The 21,567-nt window shown below is 40.7% G+C and overlaps 1 protein-coding gene across 1 annotated transcript in view; it reads left to right on the top strand.

The window, feature by feature from the left end:
- Nucleotides 1–21,567, top strand: part of LOC306698626 (protein diaphanous homolog 3-like) — a 146,876-nt gene that overhangs the window by 28,266 nt on the left and 97,043 nt on the right. Inside the window, exons 8-17 of the mRNA XM_079163020.1 lie at nt 2,495–2,631; nt 3,295–3,400; nt 5,686–5,796; nt 6,296–6,414; nt 6,570–6,686; nt 10,125–10,243; nt 10,328–10,392; nt 11,341–11,445; nt 12,930–13,244; nt 14,725–14,839. Coding sequence (XP_079019146.1) covers nt 2,495–2,631; nt 3,295–3,400; nt 5,686–5,796; nt 6,296–6,414; nt 6,570–6,686; nt 10,125–10,243; nt 10,328–10,392; nt 11,341–11,445; nt 12,930–13,244; nt 14,725–14,839 — 1,309 coding nt within the window. The remainder of the gene's footprint in view (nt 1–2,494; nt 2,632–3,294; nt 3,401–5,685; nt 5,797–6,295; nt 6,415–6,569; nt 6,687–10,124; nt 10,244–10,327; nt 10,393–11,340; nt 11,446–12,929; nt 13,245–14,724; nt 14,840–21,567) is intronic.

Below are 21,567 nucleotides of genomic sequence, written 5' to 3'. Positions count from 1 at the left end.
ACCCGATTTAAGTCATAGATAGATAGATAGATAGATGGATACTTTATTTATCCCGCAAGGGGATATTTGTGAGCTACAGCAGCGTTATGATACAGGTAAGCAATCAAAGTAATATTGAGTATAAAAATGCACAATATATACAATAACAGTAAAAAATATTTAATGTAAAAAATGCACAATATATACAATGAAAATAGAATATTAAATTAACTAACTAAACAGTAGTGCAAAGATTTTTTAACCAACATTAACAAACAACAGTGTAACAGCGTTAAGTCATGTCATGTGTGCAAGATAACCTTTCTGCAGACAAGCTGCCATTTCTAGCCTGTCCCTGAATGCACTTTTAAGTACAATATATCAAAGTCAGTGAGCATGGAAGTTGAGTTTTTTCCCCCAGAAACTTTCATAGTGTATTTTGTTATTATTTATATGTATCTATGCATCTTCCACGTCATTCACGCCGCGTTATGTTGTGTTCACACCAAATGCGGCACGAATTCTTCGCGACGCGTTTGGTGTGAACACACCTTAGTAACAGTTCGTTCATGCACTTTGCTTAGGTTAAGCAAACAAATTACCAAAATAATATGATCATATTGTGATAAAATGTTTCCACTCGAGGTCAATAGACAACTGTATTGAACTACCGCCCAGGCTTAAGCACATGTTTGTAAAAATATGTTCCATTGAAGTATCTTTTTTTTTTTTTTTTACAAAGCTTCTGGTTTTCCTCCTTGTATGCTGTTAGTCCACAGTTGCTCTCAAAAAAAAATAATCTTGCCACATGGAGCTAAAACCCAACGGAGACAGATATACAGGCGCCTTGGCACACAGTGTGCTGTAAGGTCTCATGTAATCCTGCGTCTCAACAGACGCCAGACGCCAGCATTTACCCATAGGCCTCTCTGTCATTCCAGACCTTTCTCTGGCTAGAGAGGCATCTTGGGATGGGATGTACCCACAATGCCAAGAAGACAGGTGTTCTCTGCCAGCTGTCAGAGCAACCTTTTTTTCTTCTTCAGCCTTTCCTGCATCAAGTCACACAGTTGCATGTTTTCTATTGTCTGTCACCAATGGCGTAATAATGTAATACTAAAGGATACCACCCTGTGAAAGTGCCCTTTGAACTTAACAGTATCAAGAAAATGATCCAATATAGATTAGTTTATAATATACAACTCTGAATTGTACTTCTATTTTATTTTCGTGATTTTGTTACGACCCACAGATTACCATTTTGCTCAGTATTTACACTCTTTGTCTTCTGTATGCGCTACTTTACACTATGTAAACAATGGCATTGAGAAGATCTGCCAGGTTTTTACAAAGTATATCAAAACAATTCATAACATATATATAATGTATACATCAGACGTGTGTTTGAATAGAATATCCTTCTCCAGCTGTGTCAACTTCTGTTTTTTTTAGCACTGACAGAGGGCTGTCACAGTTCATCTTTCTTTTATTTCTGGAAATTCAGCAAGTACAGAAGTACACCGTTTAATTACTGTGCTCTTGTCATGAAATAGGTTTTGTGAAGCCGTTCATTATTTGAACAGTTTAATGCGTGCGATAAGGGAATGTACCATGACGAATATAACAGAAAAGTAATGATATCTCTAACAAAGTAAGCTAACGATTGATCTACTTGATCTACACAACTGTTCGGATGCAAGGAGAAATCTGCCTCTTCAAAAGTATAAAGCCCACATCAAACAGACAAACAGACAATTTGATTTGAGTGCCCAGTAGTGCTTTCTGTTAGTGCCAGGTCAACAGAAGCACTTTGTAATTGTTTTTCAAAAGAGAGAAAAACATCACTTTTTGATGCCTTCCTTGGTAAAAGAAAAGCCCAATTCATTGCGACACAAAGAGTGAATTCATTGAAATGCATTATTTGTCCCGGACATTTTAATTTCCCAAAAGTAAAAGAAGAATTTATTAACCACAAGCAATGAATGAAACTGTGTTCTCATTGTTCAGCCGTAATTACAGCTCTGACTGTTGCTGAAACTCTTCTTCATTGTACAGTGCTGTTATCACATCCTACTGTATTAACAAGTGCACATATACAATCAGGGTAGCTTTAATGATTGTGTTCTTACAGGATTGTTTTTTCTTCCGTTTTTTGGCTTTGGCATACAACATACGGTATAACTCACAAAGCAGAATTCATCTAAATCCGGTCCATAATTTCCCTGCCATTTAATCACATTTCCTGTTGGCCATCATGTTCTGTGCTGTGCCAGACCTCTGAGTGGCATTGCATTATACATGGAACTAAAATCACTGTTAACCTCGAGTCTAACTTTGGCCAAACGTTTGATCATTCCAACTTCATTTGGAGTGATGGGTAATATATTGAATTTGAATGAATCTTGTGTACGATTTTGGTTTTACTGTTCCACGGCACATTGTGTTCTTGTTGTGGAAAATGGGGAGAAGCACAGCATATCTGGTTAATCATGTTTTGCGTTTGTGTTTACTGCAGTACGGCTTGGATCGAATCCTGGCTGAGGAGAAAAGTCTTGCGTTACTGGCAAGAGCCATTGATCCCTCCCAGTCTGCCATGATGACTGACGTGGTGAAGCTGCTGTCAGCCATCTGCATTGTGGGCGAAGAGAACACGTATGCTCGGCCTTCATTCATTCTGTCAACATATCCATGTCTTTTGTCATTTTGAAAGACAATGTTTTTTAATTCTGCAAAAGCGAGACTGGGTTGATAACTACCATTTATTACTCATTATTAAAATCAAAGGGCTTTGCGGGGGCCTACAATATAGGAGGTGAAGCACAAATCTGCCAACAATTAGCAAAAGGCTGAACCGACACAATGTCTGAGTTAAATATTTGAAATAAGTGGAAGAGAGGCCTATATGTTGTGAGTGCCCCATTGTCACTCTCAAAAGAACATATCACAAAACTGGTGCCATTATATACCACTGTATATTAGCAATGTATTGCAAGAGTCGTGCCTGATTAAAAATGCAGAAAATATTTGAAAATAGGTTGAGAGATTTCAAGTGGATGCAAAGAAAATATATAATGTTAGTTGTTGATCATTATAAGTTTTATCACGATCCTACTCGAGTCATAAGTCACGTTTTAGCGTGAAGGTGATGAAATCCCCCGGAAAAAAGCCCATCCACTCGTGTCAAATTGACAATAAAGGAACCTCGGGCACAGTGGAAAAGGACAGAGCGCACGGTCAAAATCCCTTTAAATGAACGTATGTCTTCCTTTTTTTTCTCTCTGATTGTGCATTCATGCATTTCATGTTTTCATTTAGTTTGGAAAAGGTCCTTGAAGCAATCACCACAGCAGGGGAGTGGCGAGCCATGGAGAGGTTCAGTCCCATTGTCCAGGGACTACGAGACCGTTCGGTTCAATTACAAGTAAGTGCAAAGCACATGCACTGTACATCTTTTGACACCCTGTCGTTTCACTCAGATTTCTCTGAAATGAAATATAGAAAGGCTGTAGGAAGTTGACTACTTTCATATATCACAAACCGCTCTGTGCTCAAGGGTCTCTTAGTCACAAAATCTTTAGTCTGATAACGACTTTTCTGTCCAAGACGTTTTTAGTTATAGTCTTGTTTTAAGCCCAAACTGGGTGTTCCTGTCATAATAGCAACATTGAAGCACCTATATATCGACTATTATGGTAGTTCTCAAACTTTTGTGTTCACGTATATTCAGTGGCTAATGTTTATTAACTGTCCTTGGAGGGAATTGGTTTATAATCGAGTTTACAATCTCTAATCTAATCTATAGATAAAGAAGCTTTGCCTTTCTCATGCTCACAACTTAATATATCATAAACTCAGAGTCCCCCCCCCCCCCTTAATCAACTTTAGGGTTTGACAAATTATTTACATGTCCATGTACATTGTCCATTTAATCATCTGATGCTCTCTCTTTCCTTGTAATCCCTCTCTCCATGGACATAATTGTTCAGACGTATCATCTCCCTGCTGATGCATACACTGAGATATTGCACATGGGCTGCTTTAAAGGGGGACGGCATCAGTTTGTGTCACAATAATGTAATTCATGATTAAAGCATGTTTTACTGCATTTTTAATTGGTAGCTGAGGGATGTGAAGAGAGTGATCATTCATCCAATACCTCACACACACACACACACACACACACACACACACACACACACACACACACACACACACACACACACACACACCAGCAAAACGATCTCAAATACATTAACTTTTGCTCCTTTGGTTGTTTCATACACTCATGCAGTGACCAATGTTAAACTCAAATATATGATGATACCTCTTTTGTCCCCCGTAGCTAAGATCCGCAGCGTTTGCTTTCAGTTTGCTGTAACTACCTTTGACGGGTGCAAAACCGTAGGGACACGCTAAGAGGGTGGAAGCAACAGAGGAGGAAAATAGTCAGGGAGGGCTTTGACGCTTTGTTATTACTTTCCACTTCCTAATACACAGCTCAGTTTCCTTTTAGCCCCATGCATTATTAAAGCATGGATACTGTTATCCTGACCATGATACTGTGTGGCCAAAGGCTCTCTGTCCTACCGGACTGCATTTAGTCACAGTCTCCTCTGGCTGGCAGCCTTTGGCGCGGGGAAAGCATTCATTTATACAATAAGTGTAAACAGACCATCAATCATGAAATGTGCCTGAATTCTTTCTTCAAGTCTGAGCGTCTTTACATTTTTGTGAGGAGAGCTGATGACTGAATATGCTGATATGAATGATTAAAATGTTTGATGAGCTGGAATCAAATTACAGACTTCATATACTCTCATACTGTAGCATCTATATTGTTTCACCCATGGAAAGTGATGGAAAGCATTGCGGTGATCTTTCTTGCCCCCCCCCCCCCCTCCCTCCTCCTCCCTTCCCTTGTCTCTTGGTATTGATTAAGTGTTTCCAGCAAGTGTCAACGCTCTGCGTATTGATTTGACTTTGAATGAATGTGTGTACACTGAAACCGAAGGCTATTTGGATTTTAGGCGATATTTTGAATATTTCTTACCATCTTTAAATATAACAATGGCATTGTTTTCTTGACAGCCAAGACAAGGGTTTTGTGACACTTTGTAATGCTTACCTATCTGTATTATAATTAAAGACGGGTAATAACTAAGATTGAGTGCCATGACAAAAAAAAATAAATTAAAGTGTGCAATTTAATTTACAATGAACCTGAAAACATCTGAATACCCTTCCTTGGCCCTAGCATAGCCATACCCTCTTTTCACACATGAGTGGATTGCTTTACTGATCAATAATTGATTTCTCTGTCTGTGTTTGCCCGGCTAGTTGAAGAGTCACAGGATGCGGCGGTCCCTGAGCAGTAAACCAAACTCATAGAGGAATGAAAAACAGCTTCCAAAAGAGCGAGTTTGCCCTGAAATTGGCTGTTAGTTAGTTTTATGTGTATGGGTCTGCAGTTGTTGCATTAATATTAAAATCAGCCCCCCCACCGAGTTGGTGGCTGGAGAAAATAGACATGCATTAGTTATGGTCCTCTGCTTCCAAGGGACATGACTCATTTAGAATGCATGCCGGCATGCTTTTCATCAACTTCTGGAAGAAGAAGTCCGTCATCTCTTTCTCTGGTTCTCCCTCCCACTCCCTCCCTCCCTCCCTCTCTCTCTCTCATTGTTCTGTGTACCCTTCATGTTGCAGGTTGCATGCATGCAGCTCATCAATGCACTAGTAACATCCCCCGATGAGCTGGACTTCAGGCTGCACATCAGAAATGAATTTATGCGCTGTGGCCTGAAAGAGATATTGCCGGTAACCACACACACACACACACACACACACGCACTACAAACTCACACTCACCTTGTATTAATATTTAAATGAGTTGTCCACCTCAGTGGAATATTGTAGATTTGCTCCAGCAAATAATTTATGAAACACAGAGGAGAGTTTGCACGTCCTCTGAGCTGTGACAGCACCCACAATCCAATAAAGTTTCTAGTGCCTTGGCTAATAATCTTCTTACAGGCTTTTATGCCATCTACCTAACACATTTATCTGTTGTAAACATTGTTGCTGGAGCTGCCAAGGAAACGAATAAATTAAAGCAAGGAGCTGGTCCCCATACCTGTTTATCATGATTAGTAATAGTCTTTAGAATGAGCTCCTTGTCTTCACTTGAGCTTGATGCTTCCCTTTTGGGGTCAATGTCAGAGAGGGTCTCAAGGTTTTCTCTCAGATTTATTCTGTTTCATTCTAATCTCTTTTAATCTGTTTTTACCTGTTTTTACCTTTTTTAATCCATCCGCAGCAACTGACAACCATCAGGAATGAGGCCCTTGACATTCAGTTAAAGGTGTTCGAGGAGCACAAAGAAGAGGACATGATGGAGTTCTCGCACAGGCTGGAGGACATCAAGAGCGAGCTGGAATATCCTTGTCATTATTACAAACAGACACATGTAACCCTAAGATCTAATTTGGTGTCTGTTTCTTGTAAATATTTCTAATTTCAGTAGCTTCTTCTCTTTTTGAATGTGAAATGCAGTATGTAGTTTTTCCTCAAAAGTCCTTAACTCTCTGCACTGATGTGGGGGATGTGTTCAGTATTGTGCAGAGTATGGTGAAGGACAGCGGTGCGGAGCCCCATTTCCTCTCTATACTGCAGCACCTGATGCTCATACGCAATGACTACTTGGTCAGGTAAAAATCTGCAGCACACACATCACCCGCCAAACATTAATTATCTAAAGTGTAACGAAGCATGCCTTTTTCTTTTATTCACTTCTCGTCGTCTTCCCTCGATTACCCTCAGTGTCTGTGACTTGGACTTTCTTTATTTGTTTTTAATCAGCTCTGTTATTTTCATTATGCTCGGCTCTGAAGTGTACGGTAATATAAATGATGGTCTGTGTGTTAATAATAACGATGACTGACATATAGAGTTTTAATCTCTAATCTTAGCCGAACGCACACACAAGCAGAGGTCTGAGCAGCTTTTGAACACCGGTAATGATGTACACTGGTGAAGAGCTTATGTTTTGTGGCGGTCTCACGCCTTAAACCCCATTCAATGACATTGGCTAACAAAGAGAATGGTGTCTCTTTCATCTCCAGTCAATCTACAGCAGCCCTGGCTCCAGAGTATCTCTCATCTCCTATTAATGGTACTTTTCAAAGGCTTATTTTATGTCGGCTCTCTCCCAGCAGGGTGCGGGTTAAACCTTGGCTTGATCAAAAGATGGAGCTCTAATCTGAAGAATATGAAATCCATCACCTGCAGTTTTTTCTCCCACCCAAATTCAACACCTGAGCTGTCTGGCACTCAGCTCTGGCTGTGGGCTGATTTGGTTTTCTTCATCTGAAATTATTACGAAATGTTAACATTTGTGTTTTGGCTGCCAACATTTCTGCCGTCTATTTTTCCAGCCTTAATAACAGCGTATGAATATATCGCCGTACACACAAAAACACACTGCCCCCCCCATGTTCCGTTCTCATTACGGCATATCTAGACTACATGCCCTTCTGGCAGATAACCAGCTGGACCACAATGATTACAGGAACAGGAACTTTATATTATTCGTGCTTTGTTGCCGATAATTCAATATTACAATTTGTCATTGGAATCTACTGCTAATATATCTACTGCTACCATTCATCTAAACCCCTCTGCTGAACATCAAATAGTAATGTCCAATATAGCCTAGCAACTCTAACTAGGCCTCCATATGCTCCATTAAGAGCAGTACTCCGTATACTGTATGAAGACTTCAGTGAGCGGTGTCTTTTTTTTGTTTTTTTGCCTGTTCAAAGTTCTGTTCTGTTTGAGCAAAAAGATGAAGGGATGAATTAAACTGTGTCTGTCTGCTTGAACCGAAGTTATATATAGCTATGTATAATATGCTATAATGTTGGCAAGTCCATCAAGCAAACCACTTCCTTACCTAACCTAGTAACCGAACCCAGAGACACTTCTAGGGTCAGGAAGCATTTCATACTTTGTATGATTATAGGTTATGTAAAAAAAAGTCGCTGTTTATAATTGCACATCCACTCTGTAACCGTTTGTCTTTTCCGACTGTCTGGAAGCAACACCGCCATACTCGTTAACCAAGATAGCGTTACGTTCGTCAGACACATTTGCAAGCCCTCATCCTAAAAGCCTTTTCTCTTGCAAGCATCAATTATAACTCTCTTGTCCAAGTAAGTGACTGAAGCAACTTCACAGGGTTATATCACAATACAATGAAAAACGTTGGGCATTGGTAATTGTGATGGCTGCTCTGTGATGGCCACATTTTATGGCTTTAGATTCTATCATTAATAATAATTGCTACAATTGTCATGAAAGCAAGATTTATTTTGGTCTTTTGAATGAGGCTGCCAATAGCATTCAGTGTGTTAGTGCAGAGGTGGGTATGTAGATACACTTAGACAGCATACATGCATTCACAACATCTTCTTCATTAGATTTTTGGAATTATTGGGACTACGGTTGGCAAAAACGTCTTTCTTCATTAGCATGTGATGACTGTTTATTGTACACACTGTATAGACTAGTTATTATTAAGACTGTGGTGATTGTTAAATGGGTAGTGTAATGCCATGGATGATTGCACATGTTCACCCTCATTCTCATACCATATTGCAGCTTTGCCAGACACTCCTTTAGTTGGCTTCAAGTATTTCTTTAGAATACATTTTGAAAGTTTTCCTCCGGCAGTTCAGTCCTCTCGATATAATAGATTTTCAGCATTGGCATATAAGACGTCATATCCCACAAAAAATGTTTTAATGCACTGCCTGTCTCCTGACTGACTGGCTTAGTGATCTTTAGGTTTTTTTTCATTCTTGTTATCTTTGATGTCAAGCATATATAAAGTCCTTCTTTTTACACAGGGCTCTCAAAGTCACAGAGTAATGAAAGGAGCACCAGCAGTTTGACTGACAACATGCCTTATTCCATTTGATTGTCAGAATTTTCATTCATTCAGAAAAGAATTCCGTCGGTTCACCTTCTAAATCATAGACACGGTATTCATACCGTCAGATCCCGTCTCATGTTTTGGGAGGAGGTGGAAGGCAGGGTCCCTGATTGTCGATGTTTGTAAGTATAAGTTAATGATTTGGTGTAGAAGGGATTTGGACTAATAGATAATGAGCAGACCAAACAGACATGTTCCCTTTTAACTTGCAATAGCACTGTGTCCCCCCCAGCCTTGCATGTCGTCTGTTGTTGCATTATAATATCTCCTCTCTGCTATTGTGGCATGCCCTTGGTTATTCTGTGATCACTGCCTTCGACAGAGTCATCTGAAACAGTTTAACCGCAATTACTCAGCACCTAGTAATAGGTTGGAGTGTATTCCCCATTGTTCAATACCATCAAAACAGTTCTTTTATTAAGGTGTAATGAAGGTTTTAGTCATTTTAAAGAAAGCAAAAGACCCGTAACTTGTGTACCATTGTGTTTACTGTATTATAGTTCCAAGAATCAAGGCAGTCAGCCTTTTCATTTATCATCAATGGAAGTTTACATTCAGGAAAAACAAAGGAATCAAGTTGTATTCATTTATTTATGGGATACATGCAGTGTATCTGTTTACAGGGAACAGTCTCTGTTCTTCTGCCCTGTGTTCAGCCCCCATCCTTCTTATGTTTGCTTTCTTTGCTATCTATTACCCTTCCCTGCCATTGTTGTGATTGTGGCCTTTGGTGTTAGAGAAAGATGTGCAATAATTCTGGATAGACCCGATTCTCATGTCAACGTCATTCATCATGTGGCTTGAGCAGGTAACGTGTACTGTGATGCTCTGTGTCAGCTGGTTTCAAATTGCACAGGCTTTGATTTGACTTTCTAATAAGCCGTGATGGTAAGTAGCCCCGGCTTGCAGCCCCACCTGTTATGTTTACAATCTCTGATATCTAGTATGCGATGACTGTAGAGGTTGTTGGGAAGTGCCACATTTCCTCACTAACCCTGCTTCTCCTGCAGGTAGTTTGTTTTCTCTCACGCCTCAATCTGTCCAGATAACAGCTCTTGTACAAATGCATACACACACGTCAGATGAAAAGAATGAAATTCATTTTTCTCCTCGTCTCTGTTGGCTCTCTTGTCTCACGTGTCCTGACTCTCAGGGCCCAGTACTTTAAGATCATTGAGGAGTGCGTGTCTCAAATCGTGCTCCACCGTAGCGGCACCGACCCAGACTTCGGTTACCGGAAGCGCCTAGATGTGGACTTCAGCCACCTCTTAGGCAAGTCCCACACTTCTGGCGGTTTATGTACATCACAGGTATTTCAATAAAACAAATGATTTTCATGCTGCTTTCTGTTTTCAGAGGTGTGCATAGATAAAGCTCGGACTGATGAGTGTGAACAAAGAGCTTCAGAACTGGCACAAAAGGCAAGTATTGACTAAAAAACAACAGTTTCATCCCCCTACACATTGGTCCAAAACGGAGCCCACAAAGGCATTTTTTCTAATTTGTTTCATAAAATAATATCTTTTTAGATAATAAAACATTAACACTGTGAAGTAAACATGGCACCGACAATTCCCGGGGGCTTGTGTTAGTAAATATTAATGAGAGATCATAGCAGTAGCTTGAGAGCCCAAAATACTGGAAATTTGCAGTCAACACTTAGCAGAAAATTGCTTTAAAATGCTCTTTGATTCTTTCCCCCAAAAAACAGAAAAAAAGGGTCTTTTGAAAGTGAGTATTACTGGATGTGAAATAATAATCAGACCGATTACTTTACAATTGTACAATCAAGGAAATCAAACAGTTTAAAAAAAAAAAGCTAAATAAAAAAAGGGTATTTCTTGTCAATAACAATTGTACATAATATGCTCTAGATTTATCAGTGTGAGAACAGGGATGCATCAAAACTTGTTCTTCCCATATCACTGTAGATAAAGGTAATTGTGTACGTATTAATGTGTCCTACATCCCGAGCTGCTATATTAAGGTTCATCTTTTTATGTTTGTAAATGTATCTCGCTACAATGCAAAAACAGTGTCTCACACACACACACACACACGCACACGCACACGCACACGCTGAGGTCAAATGGATTGACTGCTGTTAAGTCAGGGTCGCAGCAGGTTGTAGATCCTGATTAGAAGGGTGGGCTCACTGATTGGCATGTATGTAATTAAAAGGTTTTTATTAATGAATTGCAGTCTAAAAAAAAGGCTGAAATTCAATCAGGAAACGAAGGTAATCAAGGTAAAATGAATGTTCAGTCTATAAAATAATTACACCTTCAGACTTAACTGCTTCTATTGATTCCTTGTTACATTCATGTATTGTCGACGTGTGTTATTTGGATATGTGGTTCTCTTTCCAGTTTGAAGAGGAGTTTCTAAGTCGACAGCAGGCAGAGGCTCAGCAGGTTAAGTGTGATGAAAGAGTAGCCGAACTCCAAGCAGAGCTGCAGGCTTTCAGATCCCAGGTAAGTGACCTGTGTGGTTTTCGGTGTCCTCTTTTGTGAATTGTGCTAATTTCTGGGCGTGTGAGATGTGAGAAAACGCTGGATTAGACTCAACCAACCCCATTTAAATGTGGCGTATTGCAATTCAACGTTCTTGTGAGATGCTCGTTATTTTTTGGGGTGTCGTTTTTATCCGCTGGAGCCTGCAGTTTGGGTTGACACGTAGGCTCTGCTGACTCGCAGACACTAAGTCTAATGAGAACTCTGACCAGTCCCGATGTTGGCCATTTCGGAATCTCTGATCTTCATCCCATGAGAGGAAATTGTTCTAAAAGCAATTTATTCTGACAACCCTCTTCAACCTCAACCTCACTCCACAGAGTTGCTCCCATGCTCTGGCACTGCGAGATAACTACACGCTCCGAGGAGGAGAGGAGAACTTCCTTTTTATTTTTACAATCATTTTTTAATTTGAGTACGCAAACAGAATGAATACTCAATAGTACCTTGGTTAAAGTGGCGGTGGTACGTTTAAGAAACGCGGACTTTCTCCCCGTCTTAGTCCTTCTGTGTCAGCCTACCTCTCAGCGACACACATGCTGGTACGCTTGTTAAATCAGCAGAGGAGTTCTTCCCTCTCGAGGCAGTGGCAGAGTAAAGGCCCAGGGCTGACCTTTTAGTGTGTGTCTTTAATCTAAAACCGGTGCATGGATCAATAAGCCATTTGCTCTGTATGATACAATTCATGGAACTTTGTAGCCTCAGTTATAACATTTGATTTTTAGCTTTACAAAAAGAAAATCAAAAACAAGAAAAACTAATCATTGTGGGAAGGTTCTGGACAGAATCTTGATCGTTTTTTGAGCATTTGGCCTCTGCATGACGGTTGAGAGACCACGCCTCCGTTATCCGAAGCACAGTGGTGTTAGAGAAGAAAGCATATTGTGCTTCACGCTTGGCAGATGCTGTATTTAGTCTTCTTCTATTTTTTTTCTTTTCAGCATTTCAATTCACCATTTATTTTCTTGATCCAGGAAGGGTTTCTTGAGCACTGCTAAACACCAGCAACCAGCTAAACAGCTGACGTTGTGTTGTCTTTATCTTCTGAATGAATCCCCCTAAGAGACCAAAATCAAGAATGACTTTATTTCAGCAACAACTATCATCACCATTGCGACAGCATCCATAATGGGTTTTTAATGGGGTTTTTTTGGATGTCAGTTAAATTCTGGAGATACAGCGTATTATGCTTCGGCTACACAGACAATATTTTCAGTATAATAGTAATTGCGATTTGGTGATGTCAGTAAAATAAGTATTTAACTGCCTAGCTCCAGGGTAACTCAATAGTGCTTCTTTGTTTGGGGTAGTTAATTGGCAATTTCTTTCATTTTTTGCTGCCATGGGCATTTTTGATGTAATATTTGCCGGAGTCTGGAGAGAAGAAGTTTCAACTTTCCCACTTTGTGTAAAATGAGCATTATTTGTTCTCCCTACCTTTCCAGTTTGGAGCTGTACCTGTGGTTCTGTCCTCTGCCCATGTTGGACAAGCATCGTCTTCCTCAGCGCTCCCGTCTGGGCCTCCACCCCCTTCTCCCGCACCTGGCATGCCTCCTCCGCCTCCTCCGCCTCCTTTACCCGGTTGTCCTGCCCCACCTCCCCCACCCGGAGTGCCTCCTCCCTTTGGTGCTCCCCCTCCACCCCCTCTAGGGTTTGGCGGTAGTCTAGGCTCCCCCACTCACCATGCGCTGCCTTACGGCCTCAGGCCTAAGAAGGATTTCAAGCCTGAGACCGCCATGAAGCGCCTCAACTGGTCCAAGGTAACAACACTGCAAGGTGTTTCTAATCTTTTGCCATCCCCATTTTTATACAGTGCAGTCTATACACCACCAACTAAAAAACAATCAAACTCAAAGTGAACACAATTGAGCGATCCACAGTATAAAGAGAGATTAGAGATGTTTTCCCGTTCGCGGCTAACAAAAAAGTTTGGGAGAAGAAATTTAGGCCAGATATTTATAGTGGCCCTTTTCTTTGCTCCTTCTTCCTTTTTGTTCCAATGTTCATTGGCAGAACCTGAACAGTACAGATGTTTTTCTAAGCTTTAAACAACAACTTCCTTACTTCGTGCCAAGCAAGTTATAATAATTGAAAATACCAGATGATCAGATGCTTCGTGGTACCTCCACAGATGTTGTTCTCTGCGGAGCAATGTTGGTTCACACCACAAGTGATATTAGTTTGTGGTTTGATTAATATTTAATCTCAGATGTACATCAGTACAGGTGTTCGGCAAACCAAAACCATATGCTTGCAATTTCAAAGTGACATGAGGAGGACCTGCCTTATGGCACAGCTGTATGAAGCACACACATGTGGTTATGTTTGGGACAAAGCTGTTCAGGGAAACTTCTTCAGTAATAAGACTTGAAACTTCCAACTCTGGCTCAGCCAGTTTTAGAGAGCAGTGGCTAAAGATTTTAATGATTAGAGTTCTGTTACAACAGACCCACCAAAGAATCTAGCAGCAGCAAAGTCTTGACAAAATGTTGGCGTTCCACTTTCTTATGAGAACTGTGTTAGCAAACAGCTTACACACATAGCAGCTACAAGGCCACATGGGCCATTGGTACAGAGTCACCTGACTCCACTGGGACCTTAAGTTCAATATTCACAAGCATTTCAGCCTGACTTTGGTCCGCCAAGTTGTAGCATGGATGCAATAAATAACACCAAAATATGGAAAGATTATTGATAAGCCTCAAAAGATTCCAAAAATCTGCATTGTAAAATACATGAATTGGTAGATGAAGTGAAGTTGAGTGATTGCACTCAACTTCAGCTTTCAGAAATAATCAGCCTAAAGCCTATATTAAATAACACAACTCACTAAATTCACCTTGGGGCCCCACCCTTTTCCAAATAGCCAATTTATTAATTTGGTTTCATTTCTGGAGGTTGCTGCTGAGTTCTTGGCTCATGAACAATGACTATAATGTTACATACACACAAACCACTTTATAAGTCAAAAGTTTATTAAACAGGTCATAATTCCCTCTCTAATATCTATTCTTGCTGTGAAAACATCTTCAAATAACTATTTATTCAAGCTTCTCGCAGCTCGGGATGCCGGATCAATCGGGGCATTCCTATTCCAAATATTAACTGGCAGATTACCGGGTTTGCTTTTGGAACTGGCAGGACTATAGTGGCTTTGATATTTGATGAATAACTGCTTCAAATGATGTGATTCTCTTATATGGACTAAATGTGCTGACACCTGTGGATGTTTGTTTTCAGATTCGTCCCCAGGAAATGTCAGAGAGCTGTTTCTGGGTGCGGGCAGATGAGAACCAATACGCAAAACCAGGATTACTCGGCAGAGTCGCTCTCACTTTCGGTTCACAACGAACAGGTCAGACACCCACTTCATTTAAAAAAAAAAATAGTTATTTAATTAATTTAGTTATCAATCACGCTTTCATTCTGATATTCGGCGCCCTGTTTCTCCTGACTATGGCGCATTGGCTTACATTTTCAGGTGTGGTGCTAGGGAATACAATGGCCGGGTTTCTCAGTTGAGCTGGAGTGATCAAACAAGGAACAACAACGTCAATGTGTTTCTGTTCTGTGGTTTTGCATCTCTGCTACAGAGAGCAACTGGAGATGTGTCTTCATTGAAGAAGAATTGCATGAGAAAAGATAGAGACAAGTGCTAGAGTGCTCGCTTCAACCCCCAAGGCTACTGTTGGCAAACAAACTGCTTTTTATCACGTTCAGTGAATGGATAGTGAGATGGATATGCATGACAGTTTGTTCAATTTGGTCCAATTTCCCCATCTTGTTTAAAGCGGAGAGGTGGAGGATTTATTAAAGCTAAATGAACCAGAATGCTGATTTATTTTCAATTTCCTCATTTATTTTGAAGTTTCTTTAGCGAACTGATGTAATATTGTACCGGTGCAGGGTATGGAGCACAATTATATTTTGGTTATCGCAACATCATCTAAACATCAATGTTATTGTCTACTAGCATGTAAAACAGCATACAGTTACATCCTCACACATTAGTATGGCTGGCTAGATGTGGAATATTCATGTCCCGGGTTGTTGGAAGGCTTAAAGCCGGAGCAGGAGGTAGCATGAGATCGGATCAGTCCGTGCGTGGTCCATTAGCCTCTTCTCTGATGATTTATTCACATGTCTTGTGTTTTCTTTCTTGTCTTGTCGCTAACTCAGCTAGCCAATTTGAATTATTCATCCAGGTGTTATCTACCTGTCACAACTCTATGCTGCCCCCCCCCCCTCACACACACACACACACACACACACACACACACACACACACACACACACACACACACACACACACACCACACCAGTGCACCCCCTTGTTCCCTACCGTCAAGGTGTTGAATAATGGAGGCAATCTAAATGGCAAACAGGTAGACAGACAGACATGCAGGTGTTCTCCGGAGAGTACAAAGGAAGGATGTCCACCTGCAGGCGGTGCTTCTCGGTTAGGGTAATGTCCCAGAGCCAGCGCACGTTCTCACACAGCATTTCATTTTACAGCATAATCACGGAACCCTTCTCATCATACGGGGAGGCACGGCAAAGAACCGCCTGGTGTGCCGACCACCTGGTTTGTTACCGCTCACGGGTAATGCATTTCAGATTTGCCAAGAACGGCATGACACACTTGACTAAATCAAACCGTACTCAGGGTTGGAGTCCGTTCTCTCTGTTGTTTGTTCCTCCCGTCCCAGTGGAGGGTGTATAGCAGCGTGGGCTGAGCTGTTGAACCCAGCTGCGTCCGTCGCCGCGTGTCGGCGATGCGGGCTTGTCATCTTATTAACTCAGCCATGTAGTATCATGTTTCATCTCACTTAAGAGCAGCAGCATCTGGATCGGCATTAAACATTTAAAAAGTACACGGCATAAAATGGCATTCGCTCAGTTTTTCTTATTAAATATTCATTTCTGTTTCGCGATGTTTGCGCCTCTTGCTGTTGTTTTCGAAGAGAATCCCTGCCATCCTAGACACAAACTGCTGAGTTTGGATGGGGCTCGGAACCATCGCCGTTGTGTTTCTGGCAGACCTCGACTTAATCAAATGATTGTTTTTTTTGTTTTTAAATGATTTGTACTCAAAGTGTTGAAAGAAGGCTGGAACGACACATTCAACCAGAATTTATATTACTGCTTTTCGATGAGTGAAACGCGTATTTATTTGACTAAGTAGACATAGTCGCAGCAGCAATATCCTTTATGGCTCCTCTGTTTATCTATTCAGAGTGGGTCGTTGTTTTTTGGCAAAGGGTCAGAGCCACTTTAGCACATCCCCTCTCTGAGTAAATTGCGGTAAATGAGTGTTTTTACTTTTGAGCAAGCAGGTCAGAGCGAACAAAATCCAATAAGACCACAGTGAATAACATGAGTGGATTTCTGTGCTCGTCTCTCAAGTCTCTGCTCATTTGCTGCTAACCTTTGATACAAACGGCCTATCCTAATCACTAAAGACCAATGGAACCTTTCAATTAGGGGCCAACGCAGGGAGAGGATGTTCCTCTGCAATGTTTCTCAGGATATGTCTTTAGTCTAATGCAGCAATCCCAGAGTGGCTTTTAGCTCAGGAGAAGCAACAGACAATTTTGTATGTGAAAGGAGCTAAAAAAGAAGCAGGCGATTACTTTATAAATAATGTGTGTGGATGTCTTTTTTTTTCTCTTTCTTATCTCTTCATAGTTTTGAGCAAATTAGGCAAGATCAGTTCGCGTTATTGACTTGGCCAAAATACCCCTTAATGACTAGGCCTGCCGAGAGAAGAATGGGTCGATCGATTTTGTCTGTAAGTTGCACTTCAAGTCCATCGGAGAGACGGTCAGATAATAAATAGTCTAGATATCGAACCATACTGCTAACCATTTTTTACTTTTTATTTTTACTGATCTCCCCCCCACCCCCATTACTTTCCCCGATGTTTTAGATTATTGCTGTGGTATCGTTTCAGTATCAGCATTGAGATATTTAGGCAGGGAATGGTATCAAAGTCACTACTTTACGTTAAAAAATATATATATATATATATATGGTGATCCATTTTCTAAGTCTGATCTCAATTATTTTCTCTCTTGTGTTTATGACAGAAGAACAGGCGAAAGGAAGTTTTTTTAATTTCCAGCACAATCCTTTTTTTGGCCGTGTGCCAACAAATGTTTTGTTTTTGTAATACTCATACTGGCCACAGGAGGCTCAGGTGCACCACTACCTCCTCTCAGGGCTTCTGTATTCATCTCAACCATTTAAGCATCAGCATCAAACACCTCTACATCCGTTAAAGGCAACAGCTTTAGTAGTCTAGGGGTGAATGTCACCTGTGCTGGAAGCTCGATGCCTCCAATAAATGTGTCCGTCAGCCAATGTTCAAAGCCCTGTTCTGATCACTTTCCATATAGCAGACAAATGGCTGAAATGTAACACAGACACGAAAAAAACAACTAAAACTTAAAAAGTCCTTGTTGTCCAAAAACCGTAAAAAGGAATGGCTTCATAAGAACTACATGCTGCAAACACAACCCTGTGAACATGCTTATCAAAATAGTAATTTAATGTTGAGTAGTACAGCAGATGTCTGCACATTTGGCATCTCTGGGTGGATTTTTTTTTTCTTTTTGAACTATTAAAATTCCAGTCACTTTTCTCCCAAGTTACAACAAAAGGACATTTATATGCAGCTCGCATTTCAGTTGTGATTCAATAAACAACAAAAAGAATTAGGCTCAGTAAGATGGATCGTTTTAGTGAGGAATGCTGTGGTTGCAGTGTTGTAATATTTAGAATTTCTGCTCCAGCTGATTTTATTCAAATGACCTGAAGAGATGTGCAACAGGTAACACAAATGTTACACATTGACACATACAGGGAATGTAACATTGAAAATGTTAACGCATGTGTTGGATCAATACTGGATTATGAGTTGTCTGTTTTTACTTTTTTCCTAAAAACAGATCAACATATTTGTTGGTCTATGCCAGGGGTGTCCAAACTTTTTTCAAAGAGGGCCAGATTTGATAATGTGAAGATGACCAAGGGCCAACAGTCCCTGCTGACATTATTTTAAACAATACAAGTTGCCTATACATACACTATTATTTAATAATTATATTTTCAATGACACAGCAGGGATAATTTTATTTTAAATATGATCTTTAAAATGTAGCATTCTGGTGTACTCTGAGAAGAAAATTAAGTGATAACACATTTACTTTAAGCAAAAAACTAATTTATTATTCAGTTATTAATCAGTATTTCAGCTCTGGTTGAACAGCTGAATAGTTTTTTTCAATCAATATTATTATTATTAACCTTTTATGTAGACAAAATCCATTGAGAACGAGGTCTCATTTTCAAAAGTTTGTCATTTAAAAACAAAGATAGCAAGAGTAGCGAGAACCATCGACTGTACAAATAAAGTGATTAGTTTTCATTGAACCCCGTTACTGTATTAACTTCCACTGTTACTGTAAATCTGTTAGAATTGTGGCCTATCTTCTATTTGCAATTAATATGCATTCAATCCAGTTCAATTATTTAAATTAGAATGAAGAGTAAAGTAATAGCTGTGATCTATACACACCTCTGCATTAGCAACTCGCTGAAATGAAGATACAGGCACCTTAACCCTCTCTATCATTACTTCAGGGCCCTGTTGGGACCGGAAGTACCCTGGCTGTGGTCATCACAGTGAACAGTGTCTGGGAGTGTGATGAGAGGGCACGTGAGCCCTTGTTACTGTAGTTCATCTCCTTGGAGCAGAGGCAGCATTTAGCATACCCTGCCTTATCAATATTTCTAAAACACTGCGACAGCAGGAAGCTGTACTCACGTCTGTTTAGAGTAGACCTCCACCTTTATCCAGGCCCAGCTCCACCTTTATCCAGGCCCAGCTCCACCTTTATCCAGGCCCAGCTCCACCTTTATCCAGGCCCAGCTCCTTCACATCTCAGCCCTGCATCAAGCTGCGCTACACAAACAGCGTCCTCTCCCTGAAGCTCTTTGACCTCATCATCTCATCAGTATCTGGGCCTCATCATCGTGGTCTTAAAAGTTATTGTCACCACGAAATCATCCTCATTCTACTTTGAATTAAAAAAAACAACCTGCCAGCAGATCCGCCGGTGTTCCGGTTTAACGTTAACGAGTGACCGCGTGAACTGAACCGGGCATGTTTCATCGCTTTACGTTTTTTTCCCTCCTAAATCGCGATAATGACGAATGTTAACAAACAAAGTTCCGCATGCAGTGGACGTTATCCTTAACCGAGCAAGTCTGAACTGTAACGGAGGGAAAGACGGTGTAGACATCTGAACGCTGATTGGCCAAGACTCGACACATCAAAGACGTTTTATTGCGAAGATCACATCATCACCTTTTTTCCTCGTCTCAATCCAATCTGAGAAACGCTGGCTGGCCAGATGACCCCCCCCCCCCCTAAAGAGAAAACATCTACGGATCACGTGGATGATATATTTTCATTCAAAACGGCTAATTTCGCTGAAAAGCGACAAGTTTGCAGGTATGCATTTGACTCGTGGGCCCGCGAAAAAGACCGCTGCTGTGTGGCCAAGTTATCTTGGATTTGCTTCGCTTTTCTAGCACGGTTGCTCTCTGATAGCTTGTTGAAGTATTAGCATGTTTTGTCTCGTAGTGTCTCTTTACATTATATCACTTAAACAAGGCAACAGTCTCATGACAAATTAGGCAGACACAGTTGTTTCGGTTTTCGGTGAAAAAATATGAAAGCGGCGGCCCTCGGTATCGACTTTCCTTATTTTACTTGCCGTAGCCATGACAGTTGAAGGGTCAGAGACAATTAAAAAAAGCCAGACAGTTACAGAGTGGTGCTTCCACCATGAGGTGAAAAGAGGAATTGCATGTTGAATTTGTATGATTTATTCATTCCGTTTTGACTGTGCTGGCGGGCCATAAATAATGCATTTTAAGACGGAAGGCGCGGGCCGTATAAAATCTGACCTCGGGCCGTGATTGGCCCGCGGGCCGGACTTTGGACATGCCTGGTCTATGCTATAAATCCACCCAAACAAATAAACTCTCTCCTCACGCATCTGTTTCCTTTGCTGGGAAAAGGCTGTGTTTAATTTGAGTGCCTTGTTCTTTGAGCATTGATCACATATTTGTGTGTGTGTGTGTGTGTGTGGGGGGGGGGGGGGGAGGTGCTGTATGACAAAAGTCATTGATGGAGCTGGAGTATGAATAGTTCGGGGTTAACTCAAGTTAAGCATAAGATCCATGAGTGAGGGTTTTTCCATTGTGATTAATAACCACAGATTATAAATTAAGCATAGCTAATGATGCTTCAATGTCTGCCTTTGAACTCTCAGCTTTAATATGTTCCCTTGACATCTGAAGGCTTTAATTGCAGTCTTTGTGGTAACTGTATCGTATACTGAGGGTGGAGAGGAGTCCTTCCTCTCAGCTTCATCAAGGAGCTTCAAAAGAGAGAGAGAGAGAGACCACAACGTTCCACGAGCTACAGCGCTGTATTGTAATGCATTGTAACAAATTGTCTGCTGACCCGTGTAGCGAGATACGGTTTCTGTAAAAGAAACCTGTATTTTTATTGTGGTGTCACTGAGAAATGATGTGTTTCAAGCTTGAACTCTGAATACAGAGTCTTCTTTTTTCCAACCATTCAAATCATTTTCAGATGTTTATGCGACAGCCACGGCTGAACATTTACACATTTATAAAAAAAAAGAAAATTTGACAGACAGGATCTGTACATGGGCAAGTTAGTATGTTAATACATGCAATGAAGGCAACGGATGTGTAATATTATGTTCAATTTAAGTGAGCAAACTGAGGCTCTGAGCTGTGCTGTCTGATGTCCATTGACTATTAATGGCGTTGGTGACTCCAATCACTTACCATTGCTCCAACATTTAGACTGTTTCCGTGAACTGACACGTCTTGAGATTCCGTGATTCTACATCATTGCGAGAAACTGTAACATTGCTCTGTTGCGACTTTTGATGAGTCTGTTATTGTGAGGAGTTTCTTAACAATGCTTCTTTTTTTTTTACTGTAAACGCACAAAAAAACTCTCTACGGAGTGTAACA

The sequence above is a fragment of the Pholis gunnellus genome (genome assembly GCF_910591455.1).
Source record: "Pholis gunnellus genome assembly, chromosome: 1".
NCBI lineage: Eukaryota > Metazoa > Chordata > Actinopteri > Perciformes > Pholidae > Pholis > Pholis gunnellus.
This window is presented reverse-complemented; position numbering and strand designations above follow the sequence as displayed.